We start from the raw sequence: 23,200 nt of genomic DNA, 5'->3' as shown, positions 1-23,200 counted from the left end.
CATTTTTATGTTTGCATTTTTTACTTTAACTGAACTTTTCGGATAATGAAGGATGGGGAAGGGTGAAAATTTAATATTTGTTTTTCATAATTCTGTGGAACATTTTTGGACCGATCCTTATCATATGGGTACTGCAGAACGGTAACTGCTCCATTAATTGCAAAAACAATTAATGTACTATAAAATATCAGATTCATAAGCTTATTTTTCAAAAAGGGGCACAATTAAGGAGAGTGAACATCATGAGAGCCCTCAGAAAAGGGTCCAGGGGCGGGGGGGGGGGGTACGCGCTGCTAGCAGCTTTTGTTTTAAAGATTTAAACATAAATATATATCCTTTTCTTATGTTGAACATTTTTTAATGTCGTCCTGTTTCGAAAAGAGGAAAGCAGTGTCCCCTGGCTCTCCTACATCTGCCATTAGGGTACATCCCTTTAAAAAAAAATAATTCGAAGAACTTATTTTCACCACAGAAACGAAGCCCCTAAGACTAGTCATTTACGCAATCATATTTTTGATTTTTTGGCGTTTTAAATTGAGAAAATTGGATACGATAGCCAAGTGTAGTGTGTGGAGAAAATTCGATATTATTTTTGGATGGTGTTCTGAATTTCAGAGTACGATGGTTAACAACCAGCGGGTCTCCACGGTCTATCGGGCCATCGATCAGTAAGGTGATTGCCACTGCCATCCGTGGGACTGCCCACATAAAGATAAGTTTCTTTTCGTCTTTGTCTGACGCTAATCAAATTCTATTTTTTTTATATTTGTTGTTGCCGTCATGGATCTGGCTAACATTAAAATTGTATTTTTGTTCCTCACCAAATTTGCGGGCTATTCCTTTTGGCCAGTTCGAATCCCAGAAGGAATGAAGACAAACACTGAAGACAGCAATTTTTTTTTTTCAACGGCAAAAACACGACCAGTGAAGAGTCTACTTAGTTTTGATGTCAATGAGAAGGAAGCATCAACAAAGAAAACTAAGGGTGTTAATCATGCGTTTGCAGAACTAAAAAATCTTCCTGATGTTCATTGACAGTCTCTTAAAAAAGGACAAGATTCGGTAACAGATAGACAACTCTAAGATCCCACTGCTGATCTCCAAAGACTAGTAGTTGCTACAGAGAATGAGCTTGCGTCTACAAAGCAAAATCTAGCTAAGGCTAGCTAATTAAGGAAAAGATAAACAAAAATCGATTTTGCAGATTGTAGCTAATTTTCATTCTAAATCTCTAGTTGAAACAATGGTTTTTGAAATCTAGGATGCAGTACATGTTGATATCCTAAATTTGAAATGATTGAAAAACATCTAAAAGCATGCATGCATATGATTGATCTGTTGCAAAGCAACGTGAATCACCTTGAGCTCAAGCTAGACGACATAGAGCAGGAAGAGAGAAATGACTCCCTGCTGTTTAATGGTGTGAAGCAAATTCCTTCGCAGAGTGTGGGGGACACCATGAAGCGTATATTGTTTGTCAAGATGGGTCTAACTAGTATTAAGGATTCATAAAAAGTTAGTGTTCGGCGATTTAGAGTTGGATCAAATGTTTCTCTAAGACCATATAAAGTTACCCCTGTTTTCATCCAGTTTTGATCAAAAGAAATAGCTCGCCATACGTTTAAAGCGAAGAAGCAGCTTAGTGGCTCAGGCTTATTTGTAGCTGAGAACCTTACGAAACATAAACAAGATCTTCTGAGCCCTTCAAGAGATAAGTTGGAAATCACAGTGTTTGGTCTGATCAAGGTCATATTTTTGCACGCAAAATCTGGTCAATTGATGACTTTATATAGTCTTTACAACATTTGTGTTGTTTTTTTCAAGTGCTATTTCTTGTTCTTTTATGTGAAAAATTATAATGTCTGATCAAGATCGATTAAGTCTTTAGGATTATTTATCAAGAGGTATTGCCAGTGACGATTATATACCGATTGTTGATCTAAAGTCTGTGAGGGAATGGGGTTATTATTTGTTTGCCGTGTATTCATGATATAAATAAAAAGAGTCTGCGATTGTGTTCTGGGAGTGTCCACGTGACTATGAGCTACCTGAATATTTTGGAATTAATTGAAGAATATTCTTCTTCTTTGATATTATAGGATTGGGTGAAACATTTTTTTATTTCAAACCAGTCTCTCTCACTGTGTTCATTTCCAGGTTATGATCTTTGTGTTAAGAACCGAGTGGTGATGAGTCGTGGTGGTGTTGTATTTCTTGTGAAGAATGGGTTGAATTATAATGAAAGGGATAAGCTAAGTATATGGATTGAAGGTAACGTTGAAGTTTTTCAATTGAAATTGAATTTGATAGGAAAAGGAATATAATTAGTATGGTGTATAAGCCGCCCAGTGCTCAAATGGATGATTTTGTGGGAGGTATGAGTCAGCTGATTTCGACGGTACCGTCTGGAGCTAATCATATTCTTATGGGTGATTTTAATTTTAACCTGCTTGATTTGTCTAATCATAATGTTGATTTTTAAAATTTTATGATGTTGAATGATCTATACCCGCTTGTGAGGGACCCACGAGGATTACTGGACAAAATGCAACCCTAATTGATAATATTTTCGTTCTTTCTGCGATTTGAAGCTTTGTCATACTGATATTGTGGCTTTTCCTTGTTCTGACCATCTTCCATTGGTGAGTGTTATGAAGAGTAAGTTACACAGACCAAAGAAAAAGAAAATAAAAACTAGGTTAATGAAAAAAAGGAATCCATCAAATGTTTGTGGAGGAGGTTAGTATTATCGATTGGATCCATGTTTTTTCTGAAGAAGAATCCCCTTCGAGAGCACTTGATAAACTCTTGTTTATTCATCGGTTTTAAGCTTTTTCCGGCACTGTCTACTAAGGACGGATCCAGGATTTTTTTTTCGGGGGTTTTTACTAATTTTGACTTTTTTTTTGGGGGGGGGGGGTACTAATTTTTGACTCATTTTTGACTAATTATACTGATTTTTACCTAGGTTCTACTAATTTTCGACTTATTTTCGACTCGGTCAAAAATTTTTTTGGGGGGGGGGGTTCAAACCGGGTAACCCCCCCCCCCTGGATACGGCCTTGCTGTCTACAGTCAGGAATTTTTTCCACCTCCTGTATACCTGTGTGTGCAAACTTCTATTCTACTGATCATCTTGATCAAGCTAGAAGCCTCCTAACACTTCACGGTCCCTCTGCTCAGCAAAGCCTGTCGCAGGATGTTTTAGACATCCTTATTTCTGAGGATGCAACCCCTGGCTTGCCAAATCTGAAATTCGTCATGACTGCAAGTGATGCGATACCTGGGATAGATACGAATCAAAATGCTGACTTTAGCGTACCATTCAAACCTGGGACCAGCATCTATTTAGCATTATTCATAAACTTGATTACGTCTCAAGTAAACGGAGACTCCTGCTGTGGTGAAAGAGTGTTGTGACGGAGAACAGAGCGAGGTTTTGAGCTCTATAAATAAAGAAAAACTTAGTGATAAATCTTGGCCTCCACTGAATAGCGAGTCAGAAACAGTGGGTCTTGTAGTAGATTCACCGCCACAAGATTGTGATGATACCTTAGAGCGTGAAGTTTTTCTGAAGTCGTTGGATGGAGCTGATGGTATAGTGCGGATTTTACTTTCTAAGGAATCGGGATCCCAGCAACCGAAATGGGTCATTCATACGAAAAGACAAAACGCCGAAAACTTGAAAGCCTGTTTAAATGAAAAGGTCGGTAAAACTGAGGTTCGCAAATCGAGAATTGTCGGTTTATTATCACGAATGGACTTCCCGATCGATCCAACGATTGTGTGTGCTTCTAACCAAGGTATCGAAGAGATACAGCACATCGGTGTTTCGAAATCATGTCGTGTATACTTCCGTTCGGTGACGGCTAAGTCTCATAATTTGCGTCATGGGATTCACATTGGCTACGAACACTTTCGGCTTACTGATTATAAGTTTTTACCGCGAATATGCTATAAATGCGGGTCACTAGGGCATTTATCGTCGGGCTGCTCTAGCGTGGAACGTTGCCTCAAGTGTCTTGGTAGTGGACACCCTCATTCTCGGAACAACCCTTGCCAGAATGAACCTTGTTGTTTCCATTGTGGATCTCATGAGCATACTGGATTTAGCTTTCGCTGCAAACGGTTGACCGAAAAGTTGCAAAGAATAAAAAATGATTAGTGCAAAGATTATATCTCTGAACCTGAATGGATTTGGTGATAAAAAACATGTATTGCAGTCTATGCTGCTCGAACTAGTCCTCTATACCCCTCTACTAGTCTTCTTTCGAGCCTGTCGCAGCATTTTAAGTGTTTTATATCTCCAGCTACGCCTACAGGTGGACGCCCATCTGGAGGGGTTTGCATATTTATTCGAGAGAATATTCCAGTTTCAGCGTTTGCCGTTAACCGTTATTTTCTTGCTGTTCAAATCCCAAGGATTATCATTTTCTCGTGCAATTTACCAACAAATTATCATACTATTGATTCGGATTTTAATTTCAATTTTGTATGTTTAGAATTATTGCGATTTGTGGCGAAAGTTCCAGCACATTTCCAGTGGCTTATTTGTGGGGATTTTAACTGCAACCTTGCTATTTCTGATGTCCCCTCCTCCGCTCTTTTATCTTTGTTTTCGGTTTTTACTATAGTTTCAAAAGATGTGGATTTACGTATGACCAAAATTCTGGTTCTTGCTCTAATCTAGACCATGTGCTTGTTTCAAATGCAGCGTTACTGCCACAGCCTGTTCATGATGGATTGGATATGCCTATTAGTGACCATTTTTACCTTTCTTTTCATTTAAATATTCAAATTCCATCTTTCAAAATTATCCATCGTTCTAGTTAAATTGTAAATAAAATTATCTGGGATCGGGAAAAAATGTACAAATATCATGAAGAATCAGATGCTCTTTTAGCTAAAATAATTGTAAATTATTCTAAGGATGTTGATCACATTGATATTGATCCATTTTACCTTGAAATTGTTCATAGTTTAAAAGTCGGGGCTAATAAAGCATTCACGACTGATTCTTTCCGTTGTGGATCTCGCGTTTTAGGTTGGAACCTTAACCCGATTTTAAAGCAAAGCCAAAAAAATGCATCTCAAGATTGTTACCTTTGGAATTACGCGGGAAAACCGCGATCTGGACCATTTTATAATGGTATGAAATTAACTAAACGCGTTTCTCGGCTTAAGTTGCGTTTGCATAATGAAATAATAAAAGATGAAATTGGTTCAAGGATTACTAGTGATAAGAATGAGCTTTGTAGTTTGGTTAATTCTAGACGTCTTAAAAATAATTGTTCACCAGATTCTAATAGTTCTCTGAAACTAGATGATTGGATAACTCATTATAATCATGTTTTTTCATTCGGTGATGCGGCAGTTGAATCACGGCTTGACTCTCTATTATCGAAAAAATTTCAAAGCCCCGCCTAAATAGTAAAATATCTGTTTCTGTTGAAGATGTAACGGCAGCAATTAAAGCTCTAAAAAGTAAGCATTCTTTTGATCTTGATGGCAAACATTCAAACCATATAAAATGGGCATCCCCCAAAGCAATCGTTCTTCTCGCTATTCTTTTTACTACCATTCTTTCCTCTGGAGTTCTTCCAACTACCTTATTTCGTGCTACCACTTCACCCCTTTCAAAAAAAGGAGGGACTACGAATCGATGTTCTGATTACAGGCCGATTACTGTTTCGTGCCAGATTAGCAAAGTTTTTGAGTTAGTTTTATTAAAGTATCTGGAGTCTTGTAACCAAGGCCTGAATCAAATTGGGTTTCGTATGGGGCTAAGCATTGATATTGCTCATACCCTACTTTCAAGAATAATATCCTTTTGTAAGCAATGAGATAGAGTTTATACACTTGCATTAGATTTGCGGTGGCGTATGATTCAATTATCCATTCTTGGGCTATGACTGCGCTTCTGAAGAATAATTTCCCACTACCAGTAGTTTTGGTTTTAAAAAAGTGGTATGGCTTCTCTCGTATTCGTATTAAGTGGAAGAATCAGTTTAGTGATTATAATGTTAAGTTATGCAGGGGGATGAGGCAAGGAAGCATTATTTCTCCTTGGATTTTCAATATTACTGTTACGGGGCTATTTAATCAAATTCAGTTGACTTTTATTTATGGTAAAGGTTGTGCTCTGTCGTGGATTGATTACGCAGATGATTTACTCCTTTTGAGTCGATCACTTCAGTCACTTCAACAAAACGTAGATTTTTTAGCAAAAGTTTTTAGTGAGCATGGACTCCGTTTTCACCCTGAAAAGCGTCAGTTTTTAATTCTTGGTCCAAAAGCTAATGATCTCCTTAAATTAGAAATTTCTGTTCGTATTTATGATAGTACTTTAAAACCTTTGGAATTTTATTTATATCTTGGTGTCCCTTATGGACCAACTTTAGCTCTATGCTGGGCTTCTATTTCTAAAGCAGTTAAAAGTACAATAACGTCTAGTTTTGGGGCAGTAATTTGTCTTTGCGATCTTTTTTCTCGGAAATCACTGGCTCGGGTATATAATACTGTCGCTTTGGCTCATATTTTCGTTTTTTCATTGCTTCTCCCGTTTTTTAGAACTAGTAATACTGCGCTTGTAAAAACCACATTTTTAAATTTTGCTAAGTTTCTTTGCCGCTTTTCTAAATCTGAATCAAATACTTTTTAATGAATACATATAAAATAAAAAAACCCTTTTGAAACCCTGTCCATTTGGAGAAAAAGCAAAAGATATTTTTATCCAAATTACTTCTTTTTTCTCATAATTTATATAAAGCTGCGCGTGAAGCTTAGTTAATTTTTTTATTATTATTTTTTCTATTTATTTCTATTTACGTTCAGTAGGGTTGGTACACCGCTGGATGTGTCTGGCCAGGTAACTTTATGTGGTAATCCATTTCAACAAGTTAATCATATCCGCTACCTTGATTTCGATTGAAGGCCTTTGCGTACTTGTTGTTATATAGTTTAGAAGAATTTTATGGCCCATTGATAAGCCGTTATTTTTTTTTAAATTTTTACTCTTCGTATTCGGAGGATATAAAAGTTTGAATTGTATCAAATGTCTGTTATTCTACCCATTTATGATAGTGCGTGTCCCATTAAGGTAATGAAAGTGAAGAAACAGGAGCCATGTAAACCATGGATAACGAGTAAAATGCTGGAAGAAAAAAAGCTAAGGATTGAGCTTTGTCAAAGATATCTAGATGATAAAAGTGATGGTTCGTAGGAATTGTTAAAAAAAGTGACATTTAGTGAACAAATTACGTCGCAAAGCTATGGTTGAATGTTATTGTAAGAAGTTTTTAAATAGTAAAGGAAATATGAAAGAAACATGGAAACTGATAAATGAAGTGACCGGTGGGAATGCTGTAATAAGAGGGGATGAAGTAAAACTTGAAGAATTTGCCCCTGATGACAAGTCTGGAATTGTAAATAAGCTTGGTAATTTTTTCTCTATGATTGGTATTAAAGTGCAAAATAGTAAAAAAAAAAAATAAGTCTAACAGGTTCAAGAATACATTATATGTGATAATAGAGGTGAGAGTTTTGAATTAGCCTTTGATCCGTGTACAAGTGATGAACTGCTTAAAATAATAAAATCTCTGAAATCAAATTCTGCGAGAGTGGACGCCTCATCTCTTCGAGCTTTTAAGGCAATAATGTATTTTGTTCTACCGTGTCTTCTTTTTATTATAAACCTGTCATTTGAAAAGGACATTTTCCCTGATCAGCCAAAAGTTGCGAAAGTGGTACCGCTTCATAAAGGTGGCCCTAAAAAGAAAATTGAAAATTAGAGACCGATTTCGATCCTTCCTACAGGATATATATATATATATATATATATATATATATATATATATATATATATATATATATATATATATAGTTTACTACAGGCTAATGGTTTTCTGAGTGAGACCTAATTTCGATTTTGCAAAGAGCACTCGACGAAGAATGCTTTACAACAACTTATGAAATGAATAAACAGTGGTATGGGCAGAGATGAAACACCTTTGTCTATATTTATAGATATTCGTAAAGCATTCGATACAGTTGATTTTCAAACACCACTAAGTCGGATGGAGTCGTCAGGTGTCCTCGGAAAGTGCTTAAAGTGGTTTGAACGTTATCTCATAGGGAGATTCCTCGAAGTAGTGTTGAATGATGTGCGTTCAGGAGCATTTCCGGTGAGGTGTGGAGTACCCCAAGGGTCAGTGTTAAGTCCGCTGCTTTACTTTATCTATGTTGATCTCATGCGTCTCTTATCTCGTTTGCTGATTATACGGTTATAACTATGTTTTCTTCATCTCTAAGGAAACTGGTGAGAAAAGTGAATCTCGCATTGGAAAGGCTGGAGATTTTCACTTCATTAAGTCTATTGTGTGTAAATGTCCGGCTGACATTTTTAATGACGTTTTGTAGGGTTGGTACACCGCTGGATGTGTCTGGCCAGGTAACTTTATGTGGTAATCCATTTCAACAAGTTAATCATATCCGCTACTTTGATTTTTATCTTGATTGTCGTCTGGCCTGGAAATGTCACAGTGACGCAATTTCATTAAAAATTTCCAGTGGGGTGGACATACTTTGACTTCTGCAGCACTTTCAAAGAGTATTCTATCTATATATTATTTGTTGGTTTATCCATAAATCTTCTACGGTTACCTCCTATGGATCAGTAACCTTTTATGCAACTAAAAAAGAGTGCAAGAGTGCAAGTGCATATTAATTTTAATATGACCGGTAGATTTTACAGGGGAGGAAGAGGAGCTGGAGAGGTAAAGGTAGGCTGGGAAGGTAGGGGTGGGCAGGGACTAAGGTGGAGTTGGGAAGGAATGTTGGGGGAGGGGGAGTTGAGCATTGAAGGGTGATGGATACTGGATTTATTATTATTATTTTTTTTATATTTTTATTTATCTATTATTATTTTCAATTCAGTTATTTATTTGTTTATCTATTATATATATATATATATATATATATATATATATATATATATATATATATATATATATATATATATATATATATATATATATATATATATATATATATATATATATATATATATATAGGTTATGCTTTGTTTATTTTTGGTCTATTTATAATAGTTTAATTAAATAGTTGGGTGAAACTGTTGTTTAATTTATTTATTTGTTTGTGAATGTGGAATAATAAACTTTATGAACTATGAACTAACTTATGAACTTATGAACTAATTTCCAGAGATATGTCTCACCCCCTTCGTTAGAAATAATATAAGGGGTATACTTTTTCAAGGATGGTTATCATTCTAAGCCCTTTATTACAAAAATACTAGATTTGAGTGTTAAAATCAGTGACTGAAGGAAAGAGTGTTGGGACCCTAAAGTCACTTTTTATGAAATATAAAATCTAATATTTTTACAGAGAAAGATTGCCACATATTAGTGTTTGTGCTATTCCCCAGGGGTGGCGGTATCGAGCCAGGAGTAACAGATTACTGAAAGATGCATAAAGATTCATAGATGCACTTGAGCAAAAACTGAAAAATACAGTGTTCTTTTTAGGTAGCAAAAGATGCAATGCCACAGGAAAGTAAAAAATTCTTTCTTTTGCCAAAACCCTATCAAATGCAATCTATGAGATCTATAAATGCGATATGTATAAATAGTTATGAATAAATGCGAAAGACAGACACAGAAAGGACGAAATAAAACTACTAGCTTTCGAGATGTTTTCCGTCACGCCACTAGAATCAAATACACCTACCACATCACAAATACGGAAGTACACCAAAGGCTCCAGTCGACAAGAATATTCTATATTCTTTTTAATATTGCACCTTCTGGTATGAACATATTTCAAAAATTGGTATGATTTACTTACGTATAACCTACTGACCATTCAAAGTTGTCCATCAACGACCATGCAGCGTACCCTTTAACATTAACTTGGTCCAATTTTATTGCTAGAAATTAAAATAATATTAAAACAATAAATTATCGATATATTATCATTTTGAAATGGTTTTATATTGGTTTACACTGACTCAGATCAGATTTTACTACTCATAAGATTACATCATCAGATTTACTACTGTAGAGTATATTCAAGTCAGCTAAATGTTTTCCTCTAAATTGTACCTGACGAATATAAAAATTAAATACACATTTGCAGTTGTTGCTTTTGTGTTACTGATGAGTCGACCAAATTTTCACTCTTAGGCTGATAATTGAGAAGTGGCTGAGTTTTCAAACACCTTTGGTCCTCAGTTTTATAGATTATGAGCAATCGTTTGATTCTGTTGATAGAAGAGGTTTAGCAAAGGTTTTATCCTTGTATAGTATAACAGGCAAAAACATTAAAGTGATTTGTGCTTTGAAAGAGATTAAGACCGCTGTGGTTAAGCCAGGATATGAGATTCAAGGTTGATTTTGTATTAAATCAAGAGTTTAGCAGTATTGTCTTCTATCCCTCTTTATATTGATGATTTTGATGGACTTTGTCTTAAGGGGCTCAGGAAAGGCAATGGGAGACCACGGAATTAAATAGGGAGGAACAAATCTCCTGGACCTAGATTATGCTGATGATTTAAGCATCCTAGACGGAAGTGTGAGCAAAATGAATGAAGTTTGAGAGGTTTTACGAGTTCAGGGTGCTAGAATAGGTTTGAAAATTAATATTAAGAAGACAAAGTCACTAAATCTAGGAATAAGCGAAAATGAAAAGTTTATATTAGGTAAGGAAAATATTGATCAGGTAAATAGCTTCACTTACCATGGTAGTATTATTAGTAAAGATGGTGGGAGCAGTGAAGATGTTAAAAATAGAATAGCCAAGACTCATGTTGTTTTTTCACAGTTAAAAAAAGTCTGGAAGAATAGGAAAATGAGTCTGCAAACCAAGAATAGAATATTGGAAGCTACAGTGATGACAGTGGTCAAGCAAGGTTCTGAAGCATGGACGCTCCGAAAAGTGAAGGAAGACTTTCTAGATGTTTTGCTGAGAAATTACTTGAGAACTGTTTTAAGTTCCATATTGACAGACTATATTTCAATCAATAGGCTATAAGGAAAATTGGGTTCAGTAACACTATTTATGGCTGTAATCAAAGTAAGGTTGAGATAGCTAGGGCACATTCTGTGGACGAAGGATGACAAATTGCCGAAGATTGTCCTTTTCGGCCAACCGTTTCGGGCTAAACTGAAAGCACGTCGTCCACGTTTAGGGTAGGAGGATTTCATAAAGAATGATTCAAGGGAAATGGGAACTTTGTGGGCGGGTGTAAAAAGGGAGGCTTTGAATAGATTGGGGTGGAGGAGGAGCGTGCGTAGCTGTGTTGGCCTCAGGCGGCTTGGTGCTGCGGTGAGTTGTTAGTAGTAGTAGTAGTAGTAGTATAGGAGTAGACCATTGACTGTCATATTGCACTTCCTTGTTTTTATGCGGAGCTGCTATTTTAAACACGGGTTATTTTTTTCTTTTTATTCTCTTTTATCTTAAGTTCTTTCCTTTTCAAAATTACTACAGTTTAATCTATTTCCCTCTTTCAAGGTGTACGACTGATGTGTCCCAAAAATGAGAGTATAAATATTTTCGATACTGTTTAGTGTTTATGCTGTGTTCGACTCTGAGGAGGCCTTGTTTTACCAAGACAAAATATTTTTTTGACAGTTTTTTTTTTGTCAAATTATGCCTCAGTTGATATTGTGTAGGCTAATTTTTCAAGAATAATAATGGCAATAACAAACACTGAGTGGAACGCATTGTCATCAAACGTGACCTAAAACTGGACAATAAAGCTGTGTATAGCCGCAACAATTTTTTTTCAAGTGATAGTAGAGAGCGAGACTGCAAAAAGAGGGTAAGACTATTTGCTGTAAGCACGGCAACGGGCAAAGTAACCACATATTCTGTTAGGGACAGTTTTATTGGATGGCAAGCTAGATTAACGATGCTTCGAAAGGGTTGTCTAGCCTTCTCTGTGAGAACAATAGTAGGACTTTGATAGATCTTACTACATGAGCCTTTGAGATTCATTTTATCGCTTGTAATTGAAGTTTCAATATTGTAGGTTGACTTAATTCAGCTTCCACAATTAAGGTCTGACTGGGGGAGGGGGGCGATTTTAATATGAATTTGTTTTTGATACTTTTTTTTATAAGATTTTGGAAGTGATTTGTTGAATTTTAATTCTGGCAACATGCATGCACATAGTCTATTTTATTTATTTTAACATTCCCCCAACATCCCCTGAAAGTTTCATCTAAATACCAATTAGCTTTTTTGAAGACACCGGATCAAATATGCTCCTCTTCCCCTATTTCAATACCTACACGTAAACATTGGGCAGCTTGCATAACTTGGAGCCTTGCCCCAAGGGCTGTGAGGTGTCCTGTCATTCCGGGAGACATAGTTATTGAACCTTTCAACTGTTTTGAACAAAATGTCTATATCAAAATCTTCCTCAGATATCTTAGGAAAAGGACATCTTAAAGAGGCGTGGGAGGAGGCTGGTCATCCTGAAATTACTTTTGCCTCCCAAAAAGGGCACTAGAACACTGAATTTCTAAGAGATTTAGCCCCCTCCAAAGTTTCTGCGGCAACACTTTCCATGTGAAGTGTGGATAAAAAAACAACAAAAAATAATACATTGAAGCCTTATCGCCCTTCACTTGACAGTGCTATTGCGCTGCCTATGATTTAGTTCTTTGATTTTTGTCGTATCTTACCTCATTTGGAATAGTGTCTTTCTTCACTTTTCGAAAGAAAAAATATTACAATAAAAACTAAGTGGAGCCCGCTATCTGTGGTGCCAATCTTCTTCCTCCCCAAAAACTCCCCCTTTGAAAATCCTGCCCCTGGAAAATTCCCTCCATCCCAGAAAATCCCAGCTTCGCAGAACTTTCTCCCTCCGAAAGTCGTCCCACAGGGAAAATTCACATTCCAAAAATTTTCCTATGCTGACAATTACACCCAAGAAAATGCTCTGCAAATGAAAAATTGAGCATTTTACCTATATTCCAAAATATAGGAAGAATATATAATGAAGAATATCCTAAAGTATTTTTTTTGCATTTTTCAATTTCTTTCTCATGTTTTTGGGGGTTGAGTTTTATAGCAACAAAACCCCTTTCCCAAGAGTGAAAACATAAAGTCACAAGAATTAAACATAATTAGTGGGGGGGGGGCTTGAAGTTTCAGATAGGACGCTTTTGGACCTATATTGTTTCAAGTTGTTAGGAAAGTGGAGGGACCATTAGCCCTTCATGTTCATTAATCCACAACTCATAATCAAATTCAATAGTATAGAAAGAATAAGCGACCTCTAGGTTTTTTTACATCCATTTTTATAAGTTGTTTTCAAGAACAAATTTTTTTTCAGGCTAAGGAAATGTGTCACGATCTAGGAGACCCTTTTCTTAGTGTTATGAAACCTTCTATAAAATTAGATGGGATATTACCTTTGAGGACGTTATTTATGTACCTCTTGTAGTAGTAAACACGTGCAAAATCATCCAAGTTACCAGCCGTGTCACTGCATCCATTTTCAGTTATATAAATTTCGGTATTGCCCCCATAATTTTCTTTGATGTATTTTAGCTGCTCCCTAATACCAAATGGTGTTATGTACAGCCAGCTAGAGCCTGCTCTGGAAATACAAATATATAATTAACATCAGAGAAAGAGAGAGATCACTATCTGATACTTCACTGTCAAAAAGTACACTTTAATTGAACTGATATTTTTTACGTATTTAAAAAGCCAATCACATTATTACTTAGGCGTATGTAAGAAAAGGAAGCCAAACAATACTGATTTTTTATTACTTGCAGTATTTACCCGTTTTTACTGTTTTAACTTCTGAACAAATAAAATAAAATAAAATCTGATTGGCTCTTTTTGTTGTATTTGAAACCAGGAAAGAACAAAAACCTTTCGCATCACAAAATTATATACAAGTAACTTTCGGTTTTTCCCTGTTATTAAACAAAAAAAATCAAGTTTTTTTTTCAACTGAAAGTGAGGAGCAACAGTAAAACTTATAACGAACAGAAAGTATTACGTATATGATTAGGGATGCCCCCTCCTTAATTTCTTGCTCTTTACGCACAAGTTTTTTACTACTTTTAAAGAAGCTTTTTATTGCTCTAATTAAAGGACCCTTGTGTTTCAGTAGTCGTTCTTAAATAATTGGGACAAATACTCAAACTTAAGCGTAGTGAGTGAGGTATTAAGGAGGGGGCGAACTCCCTCATATGTGTAAGAATTTCTCTTCGTTTTAAGTTTTAATGCTGCTCATTAATTTCAGTTGAAAAAAAACTTGTTGTTCTTGTATAATTTCTGATCGTTTTTTAAATAATGCTAGTAATACCGTCTCCCCCTTCAAGGAAAAATCCCCCTCCCGCGCAAAAATCCTCTAGATAATTCAATCCTGGTGAATAATAACCCCGGACTACTATCCTTAGCATCTCCATCGTCTTTCGAAAATCAGGCAAATTTTCTCAGGATCGTAGCTTTCGGTGGGTAACACTAAACTTAATGAACCTTATATATTTGGAATCAGCATATTTAGTCAATTCTTTTGATGTATCTATTGATGTCAAAATTCTACTCTTTAGGATTGCAGTTACTACTGAGCCGAGTCGCTCCTTTCTTACAAATAAAAAAAACAAGTTTTTTTAAACTGAAAGTAAGGAGCGACATTAAAACTTAAAACGAACAGAAATTATTCCGTATATGAAAGGGGCTGTCCCCTCCTCAACGCCTCGCTTTTTACGCTAAAGTTTTTTATTGTTTTAAAAAATAAAGTTGTGAGACAGAGTCAAACTTTAGCGTAAAGAGCGAGGCGTTTTAAGTTTTAATGCGTTTCGTTTTAGTTTTAATGTCGCTCCTTACTTTCAGTTTTAAAAACTTGTTTTTTTTAATTTAATTTCTGATCGTTTTTTAGTTCATGCAGCTTTTATTTGCATAAAAATTTTACTTTTCTTTTGCTAAATGGATGTCTTTACAAATTAACTTACGTAACTAACTTCTATATTCATATATTTTTCTTCTGGCAAAAAATACAAAGTTGCAGGTTTTTGTAGATATGAGCTTGAAACCTATGTAAAAGAGTTTTCTGATACGCTGAATTCTGATGGTGTGATTTTCATTAAAATTCTTTCACTTGTAGGGGATATTTCCCCACTCGTTAAAAAATCAACTAAATTTTCACAGGCCTGGAGCTTTTGATAAGTAGGCCTAATACTAAACTTAATAAAATTTATATATTTTGGATAAGCATTATAAACACATTCTTTTGATACATTTATTGACATCAAAATTCCGTTTTTAAAAGTTTCGATTACTATTGAGACGTATCGCTTGTTTTTTTATTGTTTTTTTATTACGTATATGTTATTACGTATATGAAGGGGTTCTCCCCTTAGTCAATGCCACGCTCTTTACGTTAAAAGTTAAAAAAAAATTTGATTCACAAACCCCTGAATCACAAAGGCCGTTTAATTAGAATAGATAGCTCTTTTGAAAGCACTAAAAAAAACTGTAGCGTAAAGAGCGAGGTATTGAATTGGGGGAGAACCCCCTCACATACGTTATAATTTCTGTTCGTTTTAAGTTCTAATATTCCTTCTTACATTTCAGTTGAAAAAACTTGTTTTTTTAATTTAATTTCTGATCGTCTAATGATCGATTTAATTTATAATGCTTGGAAATCCGGCGCCCCCTTAATATAAATGTCTCTTACCCCAAATAAACATCCTCCACTGAAATATTATCCATATTAATCCCATCCTCTTTCCCCCCCCCCCAGAAAAAATCCTTCCTGAAAATGGTTGTATACTTCCCAATAACCAATAAATAATGCTGGCAAGTCCGGCGCCCCCTTCATGGCAATTTCCCTTCCCCCATGAAAACTTCCATCATGAACAGATCTTCCAACATAACCACTGACCCACCCATCCCTCCCACAACCAGAAAAAAAAACTCCAGAAAACTTCTGTATACTTACCAATAACCAATACTATATATTAACATTGGGTAAACTTCATAAATTTTAGCCCTCCCTCTGGGAACTTCGGGGGATTAAGTCACCCTAAAAGACATATTTATCATATTTTCGACCATGCTGAACAAAATGGCTATCTCAAAATTTTGATCGGGTGACTTTGGGAAAAAAATAAGCTTGGGATGGGGCCTAGTTGCCCTCCATTTTTTTTGGTCAATTAAAAAGGGAACTTGAACTTTTAATTTCCGTTCCAATGAGCCCTCCCACGATATTATAGGACCACTGGGTCGATACGATCACCCCTGGGAAAAAAAAAACAAAAAAAAAACAAATAGCCTTAACACGCATCCGTGATCTTTCTTCTGGCAAAAAATGTAAAATTCCACATTTTTGCAGATAGGAGCTTGAAACCTCTACAGTGGGGTTCCCTGATACGCTGAATCTGATGGTATGGTTTTCATTAAGGCTCTATAACTTTTAGGGGGTCTTTCTCCCTTTTTTCGAAACTCAACCAAATTTTCTCAGGCGCGTAACTGTTGATGGGTAGCACTAAACTTGATGAAAGTTATATATTTGAAATCAGCATTGAAATCTGATTCTTTCGATATATCTATTGGTATCAAAAACCCGTTTTCTAGAGTTTCGGTTACCATTGAGCCGGGTCGCTCCTTACTTACAGTTCGTTACCACGAACTGTTTGATTCGTAACTGTTTGATAGCCAAGCTGCGGCAGTTGTGGTTATTCAAAATGTGTTGATTTATGGCTTTCTGAAACTTTCATTTATCTATATTTTTTTTTTGTTTAATGAAAATATGTCATAACAAAAAAAAGGAAAAAAAAGGACAGAGCACGGACAAAAGAAAAACAAAATGAAATAAAGAAAAAAAGTTGAAAAAGTAAATAAAGCAGAAACAAATAGAATTAAGAGCGTCAAACATAATCATAGTTAATTAAACTAAGTATAGGCACAATTCACGACAATCTAATTTCCTGTTAGGTAAAAACAAATTATTCGAAGGATCTTAAATCCAAATCCCTAAAAATTTTTCCAATCAAATTTGGATATCAACTTATTTAATAGCTTCATTGTTTTTCTAAAATATGTTAAATCCTCTATTCTCATCCATCACTTACATGAATGGCAAATTGAGCCTTAGACATCTAAGTCACTTGTTCCGTTTGTTTGATCCTTAGAATGTATTTTGTGTACGAGCATTGAATCCTCAATTATGAGAAAAACCAGACAACATATTTTCAATGTTTCCATTATTCTGTAATATATAAAACGTCGCATCCTGTCTGCTCCTTAAACAAGTTGGAAAGCGTACTCTTATTAAAGACTTAAAGTAGTAAGGTGCAGATTTTTACGTTTTTTTTATGCTTCGAAGGGATAATGAAAGAATCGATAACGAATATATGCAACTATTTTTGAGAATTATACCGTCATACCGTCAACAATACGGCCAAAAATCCACTGAATCATCGAAAGAAACGGTCAAAATCCCCTATAAACCGTAAAATTTCCCCTAAATTATTTAAAACTAGCTTGCTGAAACTGTGTTTTCTAAACAACCTCGGATGAAACGTCTTGGTTAATTTTCTTTATAATATTTTAATCAATAAGGTATTCAAAATTAGCGATCAAAATCAGACTGTATGGGGTTGCTAACAACTAACTGACATTGCCTCTTCTTAGGGCTGGTGGCACCCAAAATACGATGAGTTTTGCTCCTGTTCCCCCCAAAAGACGTTAATTGTACCAGTAAATAACTAACACGGTCGTCTTTGAAATGTTTCCTGGCGTCCCCAGCCCAAGTATCTAGGACAGCTTGGCCAAACCCCCCTTGTTTGAGCGGCCCTGCCTCAACTCTGGAAGAGTTAACCCCTAGATGTGTTACATGAATAATTTAAAAATAATATCTAAAAGTGATTGCAATTTTTGCGCAGGTAAACAATCCCCTTGCGCCTGCCGCTAGAGAAAAAAAGTAATAGAAGCAGCTCATTAAAAAAAAATCTCGGGAAAAACCTTCGGGAAAGCTCTTTTTCTACGTGGCAGATAAACTACACGGAATTTGGGCCACCCACAATTGTCTATCGTATATCATCAACTATTATGCCTATCGCATAGTAGAAAAATTTCCCTATTCATAGTATAGAAGTCAACTAATTGCTGCCTGGTTTTTCAAAAGCTCAACTCAAGCTAGGGGGGATAGAAATGAGCTATTTTTAGTGATAATAGTGATTATAGAGGAATAGCAATACTAGAAGAACGGTACTAGCAACTAGAAAACTCTGCGCATCTTAGGCTTCTGTCTTGACACAACAATCATTCATTTGTTGAAAAATGAAGCAACATATTGTGCTTTACACAATATATTGTGCAAAAAAAATAATGTAGAACAAACTTGATGCATGAAAAACACCAATTTTTTAAAGGTCTAAGATACAAATTGCTTGGAGATCTGGTTTCCAGAAAATAGCTTGTTTAACATTCCCAAAACGTCATCAACATTGTGACACGACTAACCAACTAGCTGTGGCTAGGACAGACATAAAATAGAAAAAGAAATCCGTAGCACATACTCTTCTGTGACGAAAACCGAACAAAATTCTTCCCCCTCCACATACAGAGAAATTCTATGCCACCCTAACCCTTCCAACCCTCCGTCTCCCAAAAAAAAATCTCCAGGAAGTATCAACTTGACCCCCATCTGTCCAAGCCATCTGTTTCCCGTGTAGCTCAACCCCCTTCCAATTCAACTCAACCCCAAATAAACTCAACTACCATTCAACTTAACTCACATTTAACTCAATACCGCACAACTCAATCTTCATTCAGCCCAACCCTCTTATAATTCAACCTTTATTTAACTCAACACCTTTTAAATCAACACCCATGCACCTCAATCACCGTTTAATTCAAGCCTTTTTAACTGAAACCCAATGCAAATCAACCCCCACTCAACTCAACCAGAATTCAGTTCAATCCCTTCAACAGATTAGTTTAAGGAAGGTTAAATTTGTTATGGTTGAACACATCTAAGGGAACCATGCTAATGAAACAAAAGTAGTACCAATTTGTCTTACAAATATCATGGTTACTTTTGACCATCCATCCTCCCCCTATCAGGGCCGTAATATATAGGGTAGGAGGGAAGCCCCCCCCCCCCAACGTTTTGGTCACTCGGTAAAAAAAATCGGTAAAAATTGTGGTGCTTTGCGCCACGATTTTTCCGACACCGCTAAAATTCTTTGTTCGGTTCAATAAAGCCCACGACAATACTGACATGTAATCTAAAGAAATTTTAAACTTGATCGGCAAACACAGGAGTTTTACCGACTCCTATCGTATTTTACAGATGGTGCCACAACTTTCTATTTAGTTAAATAATCAGCATTAAAATAGTAACATGATATGTACCGAAATCTGAATCTCGGCTGGTAAATGCAGTGGTTTCACCGGTTGTGCAGTGATTCTACGTATTGTATTCAAAACAGAAATTATGCTAATTATATTGACAAAAAAACAGTCGGGTAAAAATCGCCACCCAGTCGGTAAAATCTCTTGCCCCCCCCCCCACACACACACTTTGGCTAGTAACGACACTGCCCCCTAGGATGTATAAAATACAACAGTACTATAAGAAATAAAACATTATAACAATGAAATTCCTACTTTATAATTGCCGCATGTTGATATTAATAAAGTTATCATTTTCTTTCCATTATTTCAACATTTAAAATCCTTTAGAATAATATTTTTATCCAACAATGATATTGGATTAATTTGGCGAAAAGCTTTTTATGGGGTCAAGCATGTGAAAAAACCAGTTAACAAAAAAGACACGGCGTATCGCGACATGAAAAATAACGAAAGAGTATATTTAGGACCATCAGGGTACTGGCAGATCCAGGGAAGGGGACTCCAGTCTGCATGATTTTTCTGGCACCATCATTCCATGTTTATTTTCTGTTTTTCACTTTTTTTTAATAAACTTGTCAATTTAGTCAATTATTGGCGTCCTTGAGACACTGCCCTCCCCCTCAAGATTTGGCTCTAGATCCGCCCTTGCAGCTGGGGGTAAGGAAGGAGCATTATCAGAAAGGCAACCATGAAATTTGGAAGAAGTATAAAATGAGGAATTTAATGGCACTACTTTTATTTTATTAATAAGTTTCCTTTAGATGTAGTCAACCACATTAAGTTCTTGATTAGGGTAGAGTTGCTTTGACACTGAGTTAAACAGGTGTTGAGTTACACGAAATTGAATTGAATTAGGGTTGAGTTGAGCAGGAGTTGAGTTAAATGGGGTTAAGTTCGACTGAGGTTGAGCTACAGGGGTTTGAGTTGAATATGGTTGATTTGAATGATTGAGTTAACTTAAGGGGGTGAAAATTTAAACGTGAGGTTGAGTTGAATAGGGGTTGAATAGTTTGGTGGTTGAGTTGAACAAGGGTTCCCTTAAATGGGTTGAGTTCAACCGGGCTGATCTAAACGGAGGTTGAGTTAGACGCACACCATCTCATATGTAAAATTAAAAAAATTATCTTGGCTTCAATGATGAAAAAAAAAGAAAAGAAGTGTGTTCTCTGTTGATTATCACAAACATAGCACAGCTTTAGGTTAAGTTGTTGCATAAGAGCATTGTTTTAGGCTTGGTCTTACTTAATTTAGTAATTATAGAAAGTAAAATGAGAATTGAATCCTTACTGAAAATAAAGGTAACATCCTAGAGATATAGCTCCTCAGAAGGAAACACAAGCATAAAATAAATAAAAGTGCCCTTAGATTCACCAATTATCATTCTTTACAGATACTAATTTTCAAAACAGACCTACTCCGAAAAGAAAGTTTTTCACAGAAACCTAAGAGCCTCTAGGATGAGCAGAAAGAAAGTCATATGGCAATTCAAACCCAAAACGACCAACATCAAACCTGAAGATAACAAACACTGACGTAGATTAAATAATAAAAAACAAGTTTTTATTACGGCGAGTATGGAGCAACATTAAAACTTAAAACGACCAGAAATTGTCCCGTACATGAGGGGCGCTGCCCCCTCTTTGATAACCCTCTCTTTACGCTAAAGTTTTTAAAGAACTGTTAAAAACGAGTCTGTTTCTAATTACACGGCCCCTGTGTTTCAGAAACCGTTCTTAAAGAATTGAGACAAAATTTGAGACAAAAAGTCGAAATTTAACGTAAAGAGCGCGGTATTGAGGAGAGGGCAGCCCTCTCGCATACGGAATAATTTCTATTCGTCTTAAGTTTTAATGTTGCTCCTTACTTTCAGTAGAAAAAACGTGTTTTTTATTTAATTTCTGATCGTTAATCAAGTAATTCCATGAAATCCATCCCTCTCCATGGAAAATGGGGTCTCCAAAGAGAAAGTAAGACAAATAAAACAAATTTGATACGAATACGAATTCTGGCACATTACCCCCGTATAAAATTTCCCCTTGAAAGTTCACTCCTGAAAACTTCCATCCCAATGGGAAATTTTCTCCGTAGAAAATCCATACTCCGAAAATCTCCCTCAGCTGAAAAATGTCGGTACACTTCCCTATAACAAATACTATATGTAAACAATGGGCAAAAGTCATCACTTGTGGCCCTTCCTCCGGTAGCTCTAGGGGGTAATATCATCCCCAAAAACATAGTTATTGTATCTTTCAACTATACTGAACAAAATGGCTATCTCAAAATTTTGATCAGAGGACATTTGGGAAAAGGGCGGGGGGGGGGGCTAATTGCCCTCCAATTTTTGTCGATCACTTAAAAAGGGGACTAGTACTTTTAATTTCCGTTCGAATGAGCCCCCTCGCGATATCCTGAACAAGCATCCGTGATCTTTCTCCTGGCAAAAAATACAAAATTCCATACATCGGCAGATAGGAGCTTCGAATCTCTACAGTAAAGTTCTCAGACGCTGTAAATCGGATGGTGCGGTTTTCATTAAGATTCTCTGACTTTTCGAAAATTCGGTTTCGTTAAGATTTTCCCCCCTCTTTTCAAAAATTCGGCAAGATTTATCATTTTCTTAGCCTTTGATAGTAGCACTAAACTTAGTGAATGTGACATATTTTGAATCAGCATAATAAATAAATTCTTTTGATATATTTATTGACATTAAAACTCCATTTCTTAGAGGTCCGGTTACTATTGAGCCGCGTTACGTCTTACTTACAGTTCGTTACTACTAACAGTTTGATGAAGAAATGAATCTTTAGTCAGTGATCCAAGGCTCGCTATCGTTCAAAAAAAGGGAAGAGGTGGTTCACATTAGCTGCAGTTGGTTTGAGGGTGGATTCTAGGGTAATCGGAGACGCTTACAATGAATATCGGGGTGCACAAGTTCGCACGCCTGTAGAACATGGTCGTTTTAGCCTGTAAAGTCAAATTTGGTCTGTAACGACGTCATACCGCTCTTGATTTTTTTTACATGATAAAATAAACTGAAAACTTTATAAACGTGACATATTCTGAATCCTAAGAACAAGAACTTTCACCTGGTATTTTAGTTTTTCCACACAACCTTTATTTTCTTTGTTAATCCCTATTTAATTTTGAAAATAAAGTTTTTTAATACACATTTTCTTAGTGTTTTCGGTTTTTCTGAAATTTTTGCCTACATAAGTATATTTTTTTATGGTGTATTTGAATTTTGCTAGTGATTACAAGTCAAACCAAGTGCCTCTTTTCCAAAAAATCTTAATTCTTTAGCAACTATATATTTTTTCTATATAACGTCATAGCTTTCAGAAATTAGCCTACAATGAGCAAGTTTTTTTCAATTTATTTTAGATGTTTAAAAAAATGAAAACGAATCAAACTGCACATCATTCGAACCGTCAGAATATCTTTTACACGCTGTTAATAAAAACAATGTCAATACTTGAATCTGCAAGAATATATAATCGTTTGAACAAGAAAATCCCCCCCCCCCCCCCCCCCCAAAAAAAAATAACATTTTCTAAATATTGGCATTTTACTCGAAATATTTTCAACACAACCTATAATTTTTATCTCACCAAACGATATATTACTTTTTTTTTAACAAATCATGTATTTACATTTTATACGTCTAATATTTTTAACCAGTAAAAAAAAACAACAACAGATGCCTCGTTCTGCGATCGCATGTGCGAATTTGGTTTCCATAGTATTAAAAAAACCTGAGCATCTTACATATCGGCTTTTAGTTGCATAAGGT

At 35.8% G+C, this 23,200-nt stretch overlaps 1 protein-coding gene across 1 annotated transcript in view; it reads right to left on the bottom strand.

Moving 5' to 3' along the window:
* The window catches only part of LOC148946409 (cytosolic beta-glucosidase-like), a 66,342-nt gene that overhangs the window by 4,035 nt on the left and 39,107 nt on the right, over positions 1 to 23,200 (bottom strand). The window contains exons 6-7 of the mRNA XM_089098448.1: positions 13,440 to 13,627; positions 9,865 to 9,946 (exon numbers count right to left, since the gene is read on the bottom strand). Coding sequence (XP_088954574.1) covers positions 9,865 to 9,946; positions 13,440 to 13,627 — 270 coding nt within the window. The remainder of the gene's footprint in view (positions 1 to 9,864; positions 9,947 to 13,439; positions 13,628 to 23,200) is intronic.

The sequence above is a fragment of the Artemia sp. Qi Xiang Cuo genome, chromosome 12 (assembly GCF_049724085.1).
Source record: "Artemia sp. Qi Xiang Cuo chromosome 12, ASM4972408v1, whole genome shotgun sequence".
NCBI lineage: Eukaryota > Metazoa > Arthropoda > Branchiopoda > Anostraca > Artemiidae > Artemia > Artemia sp. Qi Xiang Cuo.
This window is presented reverse-complemented; position numbering and strand designations above follow the sequence as displayed.